The sequence below is a fragment of the Pogona vitticeps genome, chromosome 2 (genome assembly GCF_051106095.1).
Source record: "Pogona vitticeps strain Pit_001003342236 chromosome 2, PviZW2.1, whole genome shotgun sequence".
Lineage (NCBI taxonomy): Eukaryota > Metazoa > Chordata > Lepidosauria > Squamata > Agamidae > Pogona > Pogona vitticeps.
The window spans coordinates 9116328-9134781 of record NC_135784.1 but is presented as its reverse complement, the minus strand read 5'-3'; the positions used below and the strand labels follow the sequence as shown (position 1 = coordinate 9134781).

At 45.5% G+C, this 18454-nt stretch overlaps 2 protein-coding genes across 3 annotated transcripts in view; both read right to left on the bottom strand.

The window, feature by feature from the left end:
- Positions 1 to 542, bottom strand: part of LOC144587412 (uncharacterized) — a 39332-nt gene extending 38790 nt beyond the window's left edge. Inside the window, 1 exon segment of the mRNA XM_078388002.1 lies at positions 395 to 542. The gene's annotated coding sequence lies outside the window, so the exon portion shown is untranslated.
- A 2473-nt stretch (positions 543 to 3015) lies between these two features.
- LOC110070859 (uncharacterized) overlaps positions 3016 to 18454 on the bottom strand; it is a 36546-nt gene continuing 21107 nt past the window's right edge. For both annotated transcript variants that reach the window (XM_078387842.1, XM_072987631.2), the window contains one exon: positions 3016 to 16782. In XM_078387842.1, coding sequence (XP_078243968.1) covers positions 15008 to 16501 — 1494 coding nt within the window. In that variant the 5' untranslated portion in view covers positions 16502 to 16782 and the 3' untranslated portion in view covers positions 3016 to 15007. The remainder of the gene's footprint in view (positions 16783 to 18454) is intronic.

The following is an 18454-nucleotide window of genomic DNA, read 5'->3' as shown; positions in this document are numbered from 1 at the left end:
GGAGGAGGGGGCGCGAAGGTTCCCCCCCCCCCATGCAAAGACCGGAGAGGAAGGAAACCCGGATGGGGGAGACCCTCCTTCATCCCACCCCCACCCTACATGGATTTTTTTTTTTTGCTAACCATTAGATGGGGGGGCTAATTGGAGGGGTGGAAAGTGGGGGAAAGAAGGAAGCCTGTGAGAGTCCCCCCCTTCGTCGTCCTCTCTCTCTCACACACACCCCACCTTCAAAGGGAAAAGGACCGTGAAGCGGCCGCCGCCTTCCTCCTCCCCCTCAGGACCGGCCCTTTCCTCCTGCCTCCACTTTCACCCGCCAAAAATGGGGGTGGGAGAAAAAAGTTGGGAAGGGAGGAAGAGCGACAAGGACGCCGCCTCAGGCCAACCAAATAATCACCTTTCGATGATCAATCACCTTCTCGCTCGTTGCTTTTTTGTTTTAGGCGCTTAATGGCCGATCGAAGGCAACCCCCCTCCGCAAACACCGGCGCCGTTCCCACCAGCCACCCCACTCCGGATGCTTCCTCCTCAGGGAACTCCTTTAGCCTCCGTGCGCAGGCGCGAAAGCAGGATGGCGCTGCCTCCCGGCCGTTGAGCACTTGCTCTGCGCAGGCGCTTTGCATTCCCTGGCAGTTGGAGGGGCAGTTTAGAGAGGGCGGTGGGCGGGGCTCTGCCATTTTCCCACATCAGGCGGTTCTTCTCTTTCTTCCCCTCAGGCCGGACTTCTGGCTCTCCTCTGAGGGGAATTTGCCTGAGGTTTTCCCTTCAGGAGAGTATTTTGTTTTTCTCGCAGGGAAGAGCTGTTCTTCCCTCAAGGGAACTTGTGATTTTTATATATTTTGTGTGGATTTAGTTGTACTCTGCTTTCTGCCCCCCTCCATTTCTCCTCTTCATGGCTTCCTGAGGGGAAGAATTTCAACAAGTCCTGGCATGCTGCAATCCACCCTCTGGAAATGTTCTGGGATTCAATGTCATTAGTACAAGGATGACACCCAACCCTGTCTCTCATTTCTGTCTAATTCCAGGAAGTCATTTTGGATTTAGATTCATGTGTGGTGTCAGTAACAGACAGAATGAGGGGAATCAACTAAAACTCAATTTAGACAAGACAGAGGAACTCCTGGTCAATGAAAAGCAGATCAAGGGAAATCAACAGCGCCACCAAGACAAAGTTTGTCAGCATGTGTGTGAGTAAAGAAGTTCCAGGGTTGCAAAAATTAACAGTTCAAACAACTTGGTAAACCAATTTCCAATTACCTACAAGGTGGGAGAAAAATGTGAAAGGGCTTTTTATTTATTTATTCTGCAGAATAAAGGAATACACGTGGGTTAATGTCTCGGAGTTTACAGATGTGCACTAGTGTTTATATACCATACCCATCACGTATCACTGTCCTTATCTGCAACCCTCACCTAGCTAGTATAGCTAACATGATATAGCTGATTTCTGGCCTCTTACGTCTCTTTGGGCCTCTCTCTCTTTCTGCTGTCTCATCACCTTCCCATTTATTATTATACAGTATTTTATTGCCCATCTGGCAGCCAAAGCCACTCTGGCCGGTTTACAACAAATAACAAAAAACAACAGAGTAACAAAAAAGCAAATAGCAGCATTAATATATAGGTGTGAAAATAAAAAACCATAAAGTGAAGTGAGAGTAAAATTATAATACCATAAATACAATTAAAAGCAGAGAAGAATGTCACTGTTCCCTACACATAAGTTTCTTAACATCTAACATGGCAAGCTAATACAAAATGGTACTACTGATACTAAGCACAGCTAGGCATGATTGAATAGAAATTTCTTAACACCAGGAAGTGCTTCCATAGGGACAGTTGCCCGTTCATTCATTTGGTTCGGTTCACGGTTTGTTGTGTGGTTCTACATGCAGTCAGATTCCAGTGCTGGCTGCACAAGTAGCTGTCCAGTGAAAACCACCAAATGCTTGGGCATAACACCCCTCCCCCCATGAATATGTGTTTGTGTGTTTAGTCGTTTAGTCGTGTCCGACTCTTCGTGACCCCATGGACCAGAGCACGCCAGGCCCTCCTGTCTTCTACTGCCTCCCGGAGTTGTGTCAGGTTCATGTTGGTTGCTTCGCAGACACTGTCCAGCCATCTCATCCTCGGTCGTCCCCTTCTCCTCTTGCCATCACTCCTTCCTAACATCAAGGTTTTTTCCAAGGACTCTTTTCTTCTCATGAGATGGCCAAAGTACTGGAGCCTCAGCTTCAGGATCTGTCCTTCAAGTGAGCATTCAGGGTTGATTTCCTTTAGAACTGATAGGTTTGTTCTCCTTGCAGTCCAGGGGATTCTCAAGAGCCTCCTCCAGCACCACAATTCAAAGGCATCAATTCTTCGGCGGTCTGCTTTCTTTATGGTCCAGCTCTCACTTCCATACATCACGACATGAATATAGATTGGTCCCAATGAATATAGATTGGTGGAATTTTAATTTGGATTTGGGGGGAAGGCGGGAAGAAGCGCCGATGCCTTTGTGCGCAAGCGCCCAGGGAGAGGGAAGGGTTCCCATTGCCTCTTCCACTAACCGCCTTTCTCCACGCAGGACGCTTCCCTTCCCTCCTGGTGCGGGGGAGGGCAGAACAGTTTTCCGGGTTCTCCAAGGTGATGGTTAAGTCTCCGCCGGCTATGAAGTGATGAGGACGCTGCCTCCGAGGAGCCGTTCCCCTGAGGGGGGCCTTTGCAGGGGTGGAGGCTAGGATTCGGGAGATCCCTCTGGAACACCCAGATCAACCCTGGAAATTTACTCAAGGGAAAGCAATGCCCAAGATGCTCTCCTCAGGCACCTAACGTCCCAGATTACCTGGGATCCAATACCTCCCCCAGGCCATGGAATTCCTCAGGGCAGCGACAGCACTTCTTGAAAACCTCACATGGCTCAAAACTTTTATGAGGGTTTTGGAAACAGCTCCACAACATTAAGAATGCTCTTGGTCTACTACAACATGCACGGAGGGAACATGATGATTGTTCACAAAAAAAGCTCACTCCATATTTCCGGTTTATCTTTATTATACATGTTTAAAAGGACTGCCACAGCTGCCTTGGCATGAGGAATTTTCTCCTGGTCCACCGCAGGAGGTCTCCGGAGGCCTGTGGTACCTCAGTAGGTGAATCATTTATAGCCAATTCTGTGATAATTGTCCTCCTAGGCCTCTTATTCAAGTTTCAAGTATGAGAAAACAAAAAGATTAATCATTGAAAACCAACAAATCCAGAAAAGAACTGCTGGGGAAACACCCAGGAAGAGTGAAATTTACATTGGATGTGAGGCCGATCCGTCTGCCTACATCTGTTGCCCCATATTGTCAGAGTTGAATCAGCTGATTGGCTCCTCCCTGCTCTCACATTGCAAAAGCAAACAATGATTTTGGTTTTCGGTTTGATGCAGAAGTAACTTTGTTCATGAATGAATGAATGAAGGGCTGCCTTGACTTCTTTTTCAAGGGGAATGAAGATAAAAAGTCACATACTGAACCCAGCTTTAGACCACTGTCATTGGCCATTGTCAACTTCTCTAGGACTGTACCGCCCCAGCTATTGTGTGCCATTGCATGCAGGCTCTTCTAATAAAATAAAATTAATACTCTTTCTTTGTTGATTGTTGCATTAAAAGACCAGGCCAACATAAATTAAAAATCTCCATTGAAGGGAGTGTCAACTATGTTTAAAGAATCAGTCTTGAAGATGAACTGCTGGATAGCTCAGTAGTTTATGCCTTTGGCTGCCGAGTCAGGAGTTGGATGTTGGATTCCCCACTTGTGCCTCGACAAGGGCTGGACTCGATGACCCATAGGGTCACTTCCAGTTCTGCAATTCTAAAATTATAATTATGTTCCAGAAGTGTTATTTGACACCAGGGAAATTATTTCGAGCATACCTCGTCAAATCTCGAGTTAGCCCCGCGATTATTTTGTGGAAGAGACAATGCAAATCTACTTTATAAACTTTTAATGAGCTACTTGTTAATTAGCCAAAATAGTTATTGCCAAATTTTGGAGGGAGCTTCAAGCTACTGTACAACTTGATGCAGTGAAATAGGGTGGGTTGGCCTATAACACTGGTTCCTAAATTTTTCACCTCCTAGCTTCCTTCATTCACTGGTTTTGGCCCCCAAAGTGATACTTTCAGTTACTGGAGAGAATCAGCCCAGCCTGATTAGTAATTCGATTTTTTCCTCCTGAAAATATATAGTTATAGAATGTAACATAATGAAAAGATAACATTTATTTAATAAATGTTTGATTGGTTAAGAAACAATTTAATATAAGTTTAAAAATGCTTTCCTGGGATTAAAAACCTTCTTAGAAATTGAGATTAACCACACAACAAAACTAAAAATTAAAACCTTCTGTAGAATTTTTTTTTATTTTAACGAACAGGAAAATAGTCTAAATTTTAGAAAGCTAGAAAATGGCTACATTTCTATTAAAAATCCTAGTGAGATGGATTTGCTTGTTTTTCTTTACGTTACACATCAAATCTTGCCGTTATGCAGATTGCAACACACATTTCTTGTTCAATGTTAATTTTAAATTATGTTTTGACTTCATCACTGGATCAAAGCATACAATGCTCTCTTACTTATCATTGGGTATTCACCTTCAGTTTGGCACCACAGCTCAATCAGTGGCCAAGATCTGAACCTTTACTTCTAAGGTTTCCTCTAAGGAAACCTTCCCTCTGAACAGCTTTCATCTTTAACTGTTTTCAGCTCCTTTGGTTCCGGTCACAAAGGAACCCCATGAGTGGGGGGGGGGGGAGAGGCAAAGCCCCAACCAGCGGGGCTGAAAATTTGAGCGTATATTGCTTACTGCTAATGTTGAGTCAGTTGAAATGTCAATGAGTGGTTCTGATTCCTTGTTGAAATGCTCTCAGTACTCCTGACCATTCTTCTAGCCCAAAACCCAATCTAATCTATCTGGCATCTTTATAGGAGGGCTCTGTTGAATTTAGGTTCCAGGACTGAGTCCTGGTACCCCACTTGTTACCTCCTCCCAGTTTGAGAAGGAGCCATTAGTCATCACCTATCATGTATGATTCTGTAGCCGACTGTGTATTCACCTGACAGTTCTATCCAGCTCACACCTACTTAGCTTGCTAATCAAATCATGCGGCACTTTGTGAAAAGTTTTGCTGAAGTAAAGATATACAGTGTCTACAGCATTTCCTATATCAGGGAGGTTACCTGATGAAAAACTCAAAAACAAATCCTGCCACACACAGGATTTGTCAGGCTGGTCTGTAGTTTCCTCCTTTGTTTTTTGTGCCCTTTTTGAAGAAAGGGATAGCATTAACCCTCCTTCAATCACCTGGCACTTCACCCATTTCTCATTATTTCATTAGTTCTGCCTTTGTAGGGCGTGAGCTCCCATGCCTTCATGCTACAGTATTGTATCTTTGATTCAAGTATGGCTCAAACTTTGCCTGTAACCAATGTTTCAATACCTGCATCTTTTCACAAGTTGCAAGAATATAGTTTAAGTAAGCCTACATTGTTTATGTAACTGCATGACTTGGATTTAAACGTATGTCCCTGTTTTTAACCTCACAACTGCAAGGCTGTCATTGATAGACCAGCGTTCCTGACGTCGGGGGAGCTGCCTGCAATATCTGCCGTCCCCAGGCACGGGTGAGAGACGTGTCTGGGAGAATTTCTGGCTTGCGCTCCCCGGCCTTTTTCAGGACTGGGACCCTGTTGCTACTGCTCCTGCTGCTTCAGGCCATCCCACCCCCTTCCATAACATCAGCCACCTGGCTGGGAGGGAGGGAGACCATAAAAGCCGGAAGCTTGTGCCAGGGCCCTCATAGACCAGCGTTCCTGACGTCGGGGGAGTTGCCTGCAAAATCTGCCGTCCCCAGGCACGGGTGAGAGACGTGTCTGGGAGAATTTCTGGCTTGCGCTCCCCGGCCTTTTTCAGGACTGGGACCCTGTTGCTACTGCTCCTGCTGCTTCAGGCCATCCCACCCCCTTCCATAACATCAGCCACCTGGCTGGGAGGGAGGGAGACCATAAAAGCCGGAAGCTTGTGCCAGGGCCCTCACAGACCAGCGTTCCTGACGTCGGGGGAGTTGCCTGCAATATCTGCCGTCCCCAGGCACGGGTGAGAGACGTGTCTGGGAGAATTTCTGGCTTGCGCTCCCCGACCTTTTTCAGGACTGGGACCCTGTTGCTACTGCTCCTGCTGCTTCAGGCCATCCCACCCCCTTCCATAACATCAGCCACCTGGCTGGGAGGGAGGGAGACCATAAAAGCCGGAAGCTTGTGCCAGGGCCCTCACAGACCAGCGTTCCTGACGTCGGGGGAGTTGCCTGCAATATCTGCCGTCCCCAGGCACGGGTGAGAGACGTGTCTGGGAGAATTTCTGGCTTGCGCTCCCCGGCCTTTTTCAGGACTGGGACCCTGTTGCTACTGCTCCTGCTGCTTCAGGCCATCCCACCCCCTTCCATAACATCAGCCACCTGGCTGGGAGGGAGGGAGACCATAAAAGCCGGAAGCTTGTGCCAGGGCCCTCACAGACCAGCGTTCCTGACGTCGGGGGAGCTGCCTGCAATATCTGCCGTCCCCAGGCACGGGTGAGAGACGTGTCTGGGAGAATTTCTGGCTTGCGCTCCCCTGCCTTTCAGGACCGAGACCCTGCTGCTGCTGGTGCTGCTGCTTTGGACAAACCCACCCCTTCCTCAACACCAGCCACCTGGCTGGGAGGGGAGAAGGGGCATTAGAAGGGTGTGTGGGTTTGTTCTTGTTTGTTTGTTTTAACTGTTAGTATTATTAATTGCCATCAGGTTGCATAGAGACCCACAGTGGACCTGATGGAACAGGAAGGGGGGAGGGCGTTGGAGGGGGCAGCCATTGAGGTGGTGCTGGGTAGGGGAAGGAATGGCGGTGGGGGTAGAACATGCCCGCGTAGGAGAAGAGAGGTTAGATATCTTACATCTATCCCCTCTTCTAGTCCTACCTCCAACCAAATGGTATCAGGCGACCATATCAGCAAACCCTCGAGCCACACGGTGCTGTTGATGAACGCCAGGTCAGTACAAAATAAAACTGCCCTCATCCATGATGTAATTCTGGATGAGGGTGCTGACCTGGCGTGCATTACTGAGACCTGGGTGGGAGAGGAAGGTGGTGTCCCCCTCTCCCAGCTGTGTCCTCCTGGGTACTCAGTCCAGCACCAGTGTCGCTCGGAGGGTCGGGGAGGGGGAGTTGCTATAGTCTATAGGAGTTCTATCTCCTTGACCAGGCTTCCTGTCCCTTTGAGAGGAGGTCTTGAGGGCCTGTATTGTATGTTGGGCTCACGAGACAGATTAGGGATTCTGTTGGTGTACCGCCCACCCTGCTGCGTACCAACAGTCTCCCTACCTGAGCTGACGGAGGCAGTCTCGGACCTGGTGTTGAGGACTCCCAGGCTGCTGGTGCTGGGGGACCTCAACATCCATGCTGAGGCTGCCTTGACCGGGGCGGCTCAGGACTTCATGGCCGCCATGACAACCATGGGACTGTCTCAATGTGTCATCGGCCCGACACATGAGAAGGGCCACACCTTGGACCTTGTTTTCACAACGGGACTGGAAGATGGTGGTTTGGATGTGGAGGGGCTGGTTGTGACCCCATTGTCATGGTCAGACCACTTCCTGGTCAAGTTTAGTCTATTAGCTTCTTCTTCCCTCTGCAAGGGTGGGGGATCTATTAAGATGATCCGCCCTCGGAGACTTATGGATCCAGATGGATTCCTGAATGCTCTGGGGGAGTATCCGTCTGATATGGTTGGCGCTCCTGTCGAAGCTCAGGTCACCCTATGGAATAGGGAGATGACCCGGGCGGTTGACACGATTGCGCCTAAGCGCCCTCTCCCTGCTCGCCGAGCCCAGACAGCTCCCTGGTATACTTCTGAACTGCGGGCGATGAAGCGAGAGGGGAGACGGCTAGAGCGCAGGTGGAGGAAGTCCCGCTGGGAATCTGATCGAACACGACTTAGAGCCCATTATCGGGCCTATTTCGTGGCAATACGGCTGGCGAAACGGCAATATTTCTCCAGCCGCATTGCTTCCTCAGAATGTCGTCCAGCAGAGCTGTTTCGGGTGGTCCGGGATCTTCTTCAACCGGGAAACCCGGTGGAGGTCCCGGACTGCTCATCAGCTCGCTGTGATGAGTTTGCTATTCATTTTGAGGAAAAAATCGCTCAGATTCGCAGTGGGCTGGACTCCACTGTTACTGCAAAATCGGAAGATGTGTCCAGTGTGCCGTGCTTAGGTCAAACTTTAATGGATGAGTTTCAATTGTTGAGACCCGAGGATGTGGACAGGGTGCTTGGATCTGTCCGTTCTACCACCACGCCGCTCGACCCTTGCCCATCTTGGCTAATTGGAAGATCTGCCAGGGGGGTTCGCACTTGGGTCCAGGAGGCCGTGAACGCCTCTCTGAGAGAGGGAGTGGTCCCTACCGCCTTGAAAGAGGCGGTAATTTGACCACTCCTTAAAAAGCCTAACCTGGACCCAAGGCTGGTGGTCAACTACCGACCAGTGGCAAACCTCCCTTATTTGGGCAAGGTGTTGGAGCGGGTTGTGGCCGGGCAACTCCAGGCGCTGCTGGATGAAACGGATTTTCTGGATCCATTTCAGTCGGGTTTCAGGCCGGGTTTTGGTAGACAGCCTTGGTCGCCCTGTATGATGACCTTTGCCGGGAGAGAGACAGGGGGAGTGTGACCCTGTTGATACTCCTGGACCTCTCAGCGGCTTTCGACACCATCGACCATGGTGTCCTTCTGGATAGGCTGGCTGGGTTAGGAGTTGGGGGCACTGTTTTACGGTGGTTCCGCTCCTTCCTAGCTGACCGTATCCAGAGGGTGGTGCTGGGGGACAGTTGCTCTGCCCCATGGCATTTATGTCATGGGGTTCCTCAGGGCTCAATACTGTCCCCCATGCTGTTTAACATCTACATGAAACCGCTGGGAGAGGTCATCAGGAGGTTTGGGCTGAGGAGTCAGCAATATGCTGACGACACTCAGCTCTACCTCTCGTTTTCCACCAATCCAGGTGAGGCGGTTTCTGTGCTGAACTCGTGTCTGGACCTGATAATGGACTGGATGAGGGTTAATAAATTGAAACTCAATCCAGACAAGACGGAAGTGCTGTTAGTGGGTGCTTCGCCGGACAGGTTGGAGGGCCACTTCCCTGTCCTGAATGGGGTTACACTCCCCCTAAGGGACAGGGTCCGCAGCCTGGGGGTGCTCCTGGACCCCAGTCTAACTTTGGAAGCTCAGGTGGACTCGGTGGCCAGGGGTGCCTTCCTTCAGCTGCGGAAATTATACCAGCTACGGCCCTACCTGGACGAGTGGAGTCTCATGACAGTTACACATGCACTGGTAACATCTCGTATTGATTATTGCAATGCGCTCTACGTGGGGCTGCCTTTGAAGACGGTCCGGCGACTGCAACTGGTTCAGAATCGAGCTGCGCGGCTGGTGAGTGGTGGGGCCGCCAGAGAGCACATCAAGCCGATTCTGTATAATTTACACTGGTTACCAGTTGCTGTCCGGGCCCAATTCAAAGTGCTTGTTTTGACATATAAAGCCCTAAACGGCTTGGGCCCTGGATACTTGAAGGACCGCCTCCTTCCATATGAGCCTACCCGGCTGTTAAGATCTAGCCAGGGGGCCCTTTTGAAAGAGCCATCCCTCAAGGAGGTAAGAGGGATGGCTTGTAGACAAAGGGCCTTCTCGGCAGCTGCCCCCAGACTATGGAACGCCCTCCCAACTGAAATTCGCCTGGCGCCGACACTGATGATATTTCGGCGCCAGGTCAAAACCTTCCTGTTCCAGAAGGCTTTTAATTGAAATAACATTAACTGTGGGTCTTAATGATGGCAATTTTAATTGTATTTTAATTGTATTTTAATCATTTTATTTTATTCCATTGAATTTTAATTGTTGTAAGCCGCCCAGAGACCTTTGGGTAGAGTGGGCGGCATATAAATTAAATAAATAAATAAATATAAATTAAATAAATAATAAAATATAATTCTGGATTTGCAATTTCTAAGTATGGAATCCAGATAAATGGAATTTGTACAGAATTAACACGTTCTGGCATTACTGCAACAAAAAGTGAATCAAGTTACCTCAGGAGTTGGTGAGTGCTCCAACACTGGAGGCTTTTAAGAAAAACTGAGAGAATCACCTGGCAGATATGCTTTGATTTCCTGCATTGACCATAGGGTTGGTCTTGACAGCCTTGTAGGCCCCTTCCATCATCACTTTTCTATGATTCTATGAAAAGAAAGTCTTATAATGAGATACCAATTTGAGTTTGGAAAAACATGTTACTGATTTTCTGGTTTCATTCTGGAATTAACCCTTTACAGGCATAACATCAGGTATAATGAATCACTGACTCCTGGGGGAATCAGGTATCCTCATCAGGTTCTCCACATTGGCACATTTAGAGGGGAGAAAGTGGTATGAAATCTGTGAGCTTCCAATGACACAGATAGGAGGAAAGGTATAAAAGGATCCTGATGAGATTGAATAGTTGGCATAAAGTGGGTTTAGTATTAGTCTGGATGATGAGAGAAATGAAGGAGGAAAGTAAAGGAATATATTTCTGCTATCTTGGCCCTCCTACGCTCAGAAGGTAATATACACATGTGCTCTTTTGTGCCCTGCAGAGATCTCCAGAGATTCTATTAATAATATTCCTGCTCAGATCCTGGAAAAGGCAGTTGATCTTTTTTGATTCAACCACTCTCATGTTCAATCCTCTTCTCCTACAGCTTTCCACTTTCCATTGTGAAGTACAGGGAAAGAAGGGGAAAAAGGGAGATACATTTTGCCAAAGTTACCAGTCTCAGTTTGTTGTCCTTAGGATAGTAGAGGTGCACCAATTCAAGGCCTCAACTGGAGTTACGAATTATGTTCTCAGACAACAGATTCTGTGCTAATTTTCCCCAACTTTTAATTTTTCCTCTCTAAATTTATTGCTTACCAGTATTTATCTAGAATCCCCATCTCTCAATCCTCAGTTCTTTTGCACCCATGGCAGCATTTCATACAGTATGTGAACCAAAGAAAGCTAGCATTCACATATAGAGCTCTAAAGATGGACCCCTGAGAATGAAATGGAAATTGAGAACCCAATGTTGTGTTGGTGTGGCAACATCTGAGTCTCTCCTCTTAGGACCAGCTCAGCTGAATCAGCCAGCAACAAATATGGGGGCAGAGGAGCCAGAAAGACTTGCCTGTCCTCTTGATTTTCTGACCTCCAGTTCCTCCTGCAACTGTTGTTAGATCTGCTGGGAGCTGTTGAATTTCCCCAAAAGAGCAGACATGCTGCTGCTCCAGTTACTTCTCCATAAAAAGGTTCGCCCTTGTGATTTGGACATCCACTCCTTTTTTTCTGGGTCTATTAGGAGAAGGAAAACTCCAATTTCAAACCCCCACTGCCTTGTGGCTATATCCACTCATGGAAAAGGCTTCAGGAGTTAACCTCGAGGCAAAATCCGGAGTTGGAGTCCCGAAGGCAGCATGTGTCGTTCTGCCAACTCCTGCGACATTGCTGGAACCAGTTGTATTGGCTCTTGCCTTTCCAATGGACCATTTCAGCAATGTGGAGAGGGGGATGTGCTGCTTGGGTAACAGCCCATCCTCCATATTACCTTACCCGGGCTTCATGCTCTGGAGAGGACACTCCTCGATTCAGAGCATGTTACCATAATCTCTCGAGACTGAAGGATGCCTATGAGCTATGACCTATGATTATGGGACTCATCACACTCAGTCCAAACACACTGCTAGCTCTGCTTCACAAAGAGAAATATTAATGTTTTTCTTCTCTTGACCATGTGATTTTCCATAATAGTTCTAAATGTCCTGATGAAGTGGGTTTTCTCAATGAGATTAATGACACAAAGGTTGGCAAACAGAAGATAATGGGAACTCGCAACTCACTGTCAAACTGGACTTCTGGGGCGATTTGTGACTTGGGATTCATTCGCCCGAGTTGCATTGTCAAGTCCATAAGCCAACCTGTTGCCACCGCTGCCATCTTCATATATAGCACATCAGAGGACAGATCCTCCAACCTGCCTCTTCCTGTAAGTTCCCTGGTGATGCTCTAGCCTGACAGCTGGTCAGCACATATGTTAGGGAAAGCAGTCACAGGCAGCGGCAGGAAGGCAGATGATAGTGGGGGAGGGCAGCAGGAGGCGCAAGTCTTTCTATTCAGCCCAAATGCAGTTTGCTAATTATTCATTTTTATTTATTTGATTTATACCCCACCCACTCTAGGCAGCTTACAACATAAGGATAACAAGTTCTAAAAAAAATTATAACAATTAATTAATTAAATGATTCTACAAGATGGGAAAAATAAAAATAAATCAAATAAAGAGGAAAAAAAGGAAAGAGGACAGGAATTAACTGGAAGGGAAGGCCTGCCTATACATCCACATTTTTAATTGGTTCTTAAAATTAAAATTTTAATTCTTAAAATTAGAATATCATGGGGCACTCTATCAAAAGCTTTCCTGAATTCCAAGTCCTGAGTCCCAAGCCTCAGACTTGTGACTCGAACATGAGGTGCCAAGACGCCCCGATAAACAGCACCATAAGTGCAAATGGATTTCAGGGCTAGGAGGTCAAGATTCTAGAGACTGCTGACAGCAAGAAACTGAAATCATGGGAAAAGTCTGGGGTTAGGAAGAATGTGTGTTAGGAAACGGCTGAACGTTACTCTGTAATATTTATTGTATTCCAAATAAGTGGTCACTTCTGGCATATTCCACCTCTAATTCAGTCTCACTCGTGTCCAATTGGACCTCTGAGCAACTTTTAACATTTAGAGATCAATCTGTTCAATCATAAGGTATCTAAGATGCCAATATCTACTTATCACTGGGGCTTATGGTCCATCTATTAGTGGCCAAAATTGCACTGAGTAGCTACACTTGCATAACATGCGGTTGCATGAGCTGTTGTGGCCCTGAAGAGGAAGTCACATCTAGAAAATAGTTCCATGGGCACAGTTGCACATTCAGGTCTGAGGGTTTTTTGCAGTTCATTTTGCAATTAAACTGCACAATTTGTTTCATAATGAGATACCTGGGCATAACCCTAATGAATATACACTGGTAGAATTTTTAAGCCACTTAAAGACAATAACTGTATTCACAGGAGCTTGTTGTCCTATCTATATTTATATAACTGAAACAGATCTCCATAATACAGATTTTCTGTTTTCCTCAACGTCTAGTGTGGCTGAGAAGGCCAATTCCAGTGACAATCCCTTCCACACTGAAGACAAATACAATCTGTCCCTTGTCCAGCTCCCTGATTTTCCTGGTTTCTTTGCCTCGGCCTGCTGGATAAGGGTCTCTTCAAAATGGGAGGCCATGCTGCACCAACTGCCTCCAGGCTGAAGACTCAGATGTCAAGGTTTCCCATCTGTTGAGGTCCATTCCTAAGGCCTTCAGATCCTGATTTCAGATATCCTTGTTTCGCAGCTGTGATCTCCCTCTGGGACGCTTTCCCTACAATCTAGTGCTTCACCAGGAAAAAAAACATTTCAACAAAAGGTTCAGTTTTGCCCATCTAAATTAGCAACCTGGCTTCTCCTGAAAAAGAAAACGGAACGTGACATCATCATCATCATCTTTTTCCACCTTTGGCGGACTGCCCGGCTGCGACCTTACCTAGACATGGGGGCGCTCACTACCTTAGTGCATGCGCTCGTAATCTCTAGATTAAACTACTGTAACACGCTCTACGTGGGGCTCCCTTTGAAGCTGATGCAGAAATTTCAGGTGGTGCAGAATGCGGGGGCCAGACTCCTCACTGGAGTGAGAAAATGCCAACATATCTCTCCTACTCTGGCCATGCTGCATTGGCTACCCATCTGTTTCTGCATTGACTTCAAAGTGTTAATGCTTACACATAAGGCCCTAAACGGTTTAGGACCTCGATACTTGACGGAATGCCTTCTTCCACCTAGATCTACTCGGATCACCCACATGAGCCAGGAGGTGAGGCTGAGGAGCCTAACGACGAGGGAGGCCTGGAAAGAAAGGACATGAAACCGGGCCTTCTCGGCGGTGGCTCCTCGCCTCTGGAACAATCTTCCTCCTGAGATCCGTGCAGCCCCCACTTTGGACACTTTTAAAAGTCAATTAAAAACATGGCTTTACATTTAGGCCTTCCCTCCAGTTAATATCTGACTTTTCTGTTTATTCTCTCCTTATGTATTTTCTATTCTATTATTGTATTCTGTTTATTACAATATGATTTATGTAATTGTTTGTGTTTTTTATATTATTTCACTGATTTTACTATATTGGAAGCCGCCTAGAGTGGTCTTTTAGACCAGATGGGCGGGGTATAAATCAAATAAATAAAGAAATAAATAAATCATTCTTCCAGGAAACAACCACCCAAGCCTGATACATTATTCAAATTTTCTCTGTTTTTTTTCTATGATGTCAAATACATTTCCTTCATTAACAGAATGTTTCAAAGTTCCACATACCTAAACATGAGTGCTTTCCATATATTTCAACTACACACTTTCTCCTTTGACATTTAATAAGGTTTCTATTGGGACTCTAGGTCTTTCCAGATTTCACTGAAGTGGTGTGGTTTCGGTGCTGGGTGTGCTCTGTCGTCCTCAGTAAGGTCACTTCTCTTATATATGAGAAATAACAGTCACTCTTTTGATATTTAGTAAGGTTTCCACTAGTATTGTAGCTCTTCTCACATTCCTTTTACTATTCCTATTCCAATCCTTTTCCCCTGTGTGGTTTTGCCCCTGGATCTGTTTCATGTCCAGTAAGACTACTGCTCTTGCTGATGATTTTAAACCTTTCATTCACTATATACTTTCTCCTCTGTAATGAGTTCTTTGATGTAAACAAAGGCTACTGATGAAACTGCAGCTCATTCCATGCAGTTATATGGTTTCTCCTGTGTGGGTTCTTTCATGACCCCTGAGGTGAATTTCACGCATTTATGTGGTTTTTCCCTGTGTGAGTTCTTAGATGTCTACTGAGGATACCACTCTGGCTAAAACTCTTTCCACATTCCATGCATTTATATGGTTTCTCCCCAGTGTGCGTTCTTCGGTGTAACATGAGGCTACTATTGGTACTGAAATACTTTCCACATTCCATGCATTTATATGGTTTCTCCCCAGTGTGTGTTCTTCGATGTAACATGAGGCTACCGCTGCTACTGAAATACTTTCCACATTCCATGCATTTATATGGTTTCTCCCCAGTGTGTGTTCTTCGATGTAACATGAGGCTACTGTTGGTACTGAAATACTTTCCACAATCCATGCATTCATATGGTTTCTCGTCTGTGTGGGTTCTTTGATGTAAACTAAGGTTAGCGCTTTGACGGAAGCGCTTCCCACATTCCATGCATTCATATGGTTTCTCCCCTGTATGAATTCTTTGATGTGAACTAAGGATATTGCTGCGACTGAAGCTCTTTCCACATTCCATGCATTTATATGGTTTCTCCCCAGTGTGGGTTCTTTGATGTTTAGTATATGATCCGCTGTCACAAAAACTCTTCCCACATTCCATGCATTCATATGGTTTCTCCCCAGTGTGAATTCTTTGATGTAAAGTAAGGTTACTGCTGCCACTGAAGCTCTTTCCACACACCATGCATTTATATGGTTTTTCCCCAGTGTGAATTCTTCGATGTGAGTGAAGGCTACTGTTGCAACTGAAGGTTTTTCCACATTCTATACATTTATATGGTTTCTCCCCTGTGTGAGTTCGTATATGTGTACAGAGGGTCTTTTTCTCACTAAAGCTCTTTCCACATTTCATGCATTTATAAGGTTTCTCCCCCGTGTGAATTCGTAGATGTCTGCTCAGGATACTGGTTTGGCTAAAGCTCTTTCCACATTCCATGCATTTATGTGGTTTCTCCCCAGTGTGAGTTCTTTGATGTGAACTCAGGTGACTGCTGTGACTGAAGCTCTTCCCACATTCCATGCATTTATATGGTTTCTCTCCTTTGTGAATTCTTTGATGTGCACTCAGGGCACCGCTCTGACTGAAGCCCTTTCCACAATCGATGCACTTATATGGTTTGTCTCCAGTGTGAACTGTTCCATGTCTACTGAGGATACTGCTTTGGCTGAAGCGTTTTCCACATTCCATGCATTCATATGGTTTCTCCCCAGTGTGAGTTCTTTGATGTGACCTAAGGGTACCACTCTTAGTGAAGCTCTTCCCACAGTCCATGCATTTATATGGTTGCTCCCCAGTGTGAGTTCTTTGATGGGAACCCAGGGAACTGTTGTGATTGAATCTCTTTCCACATTCCATGCATTTATATGGTTTCTCCCCAGTGTGAATTCGTTGATGTGCATTCAGGTTACAAAAGCTCTCTCCATTCTGTAAGCATTTTTTGGTCAGGATTTTTTCAGGTGAAATAGAAGTATTATTCATAGTTACGCTGTTTTCCTGTTCCATGCTCTTTGGCTTCCCCCCTCAAGCAGTCTCTGCTTTTTCTTCAAGTCTGAGATACGTGTGAGTGTATTTCTGTTGATGTGAAACTCAGTCTTTTTTTCCCCATATGGTCAGGAATTCTCAAACATCAACAGCCCGGGAGGCTGGATGTGTTTTCCTCTTTCCTTGGCTGACTTCCTTTCTGCCTTTTGGGTTTCCCATTGTTTTATTTCCTGCTCCACATCTGCTTCTTTTCAGTGGCAGAAAAAGTGGCTCCTTATGATTCTCTTTCTCATTTCTGTGACCTGAGGGAGGAAAAAGAAAAGACGTCACTTCCGTCAGCCGGGATGCACAGCTAAACCCTTGCCTCCTCACCCTATGGAATGTAAAATAGGGTGATAAATCCTTTTTTAAAAAATGGAAATGTCAGTAAACTTGTTTAAATTCTTTATGAAAACTTCAAGTAGAGATAGAAGTGTTTTTTAAATTGTAAAAGTCTCCCTGATAATCTGAAGAATGTACTTTTGCTTTCGTCCAGAAGGAATGCTAGAGAAGTTGAACAGCTAAATGAACTGTTAAAGACGGCTTGTTTTCTGAGTGCTATCAATCTTTGTCCTGCTTATGAGGAAAAGCAGAGATAAGGGAGTGAAAAGCTGGACACAGGAATGACCAGAAAAAACATCAGGCCGCAGTGTCGAGCGATTAAGAAGGGTGGAAGAGGAATAGCCACCCTCCCCTAAAGACCCTTCTGGAGAGAAGATTTGGGAAGCTGTTGGAAAAGAGGAGGGAGGGGATACCTCTCTGACCAGTCTTATTAAAATTAGCATGGAAAAACAACTCTCTGATATAACTGTGGGCTTAAAGGGGCTGGAGAGTAAGATGGACAAAAAATGGAACAGGTCCTTTCCAAAATAGACTTTTTGATAAAAGAGAATCAGCAGTTGAGAAAGGATGTTAAAACACTACAGGGAGAAGTGGCAGATATTAAGGCATGCCTAGAGAAAACGGAGGCCAGAGTACAACAATTGGAAGAAACAAAAAAGGGGGAAACAAAAAAAAATCAGAAAATAGATGATTTGAGAAGAAAAATTATTTACCTTGAAAATATAATAACATCAAAATAATGAATTTTGAACATAAGAAAGGAACAGATCTTAAGCAGGAAGTGGTGGACTGGATTAATTCTATTATAAATTCCCAACATCTGACAGAAGAAGATATAGAGAGAATACATTTTGTTGGGAATCCCAGAAGCATGAGACCGACACCTATAATACTGAAATTTTTCAACTATGTTAAGAAAGAGCAATTTCTTAAGGTCATCAAAGAAAAGCCAGAATTGCTAGTCTATAGATCAAATCCAGTTCAGATTTACCAGGTTTAAGTAATGAATCTATACAGTGGAGGAAAACGATAAAACCCATTACATAAATCCTAATTAAGAATGGAAAGAAATACAACTGGGGTCCATCCTATCTTTCTAAAAATATGGAAGGATGGAGTCTTACACAAAATCTGCTCTTTTGAAGATGGCAAGAATCTGATGATGGCGTGGGAGTTCTGGCACGAAGATCAAAGTGACCAAGGTGCAAGCAAGTAGACCTGCAATGAATGGTGGTTTGAAAGAGAAGATACTCTGAATGGAAGAAACAAATGGAGGTGATTGGACATCTGATGATTCCTCCCTTCCACCTTTTTTAAACATGGTAATTGACCTATGTTTTTTTTTCTCTTTTGCTTGTTTTCCTGGTGGGCTTTTTTCCTCCCATGGGTGGGTTTTTTTCTTCTTCATTTTTTTAACATGGTAAATGGCCTGCGGTTTTTACTTTTTAGGTCTTCCTTTCTTTTTTTGTTTTCCTGGAGGGCTTTTTCCTCCCTCTCCCCACCGGTGTGGCGGTGTTGTTGTTTTCCCCCCTTTTCTCTGCCTTTTTTTTTAACATGGCAATTGATTCATGGTTTTTATTTTTTAAGATTCTT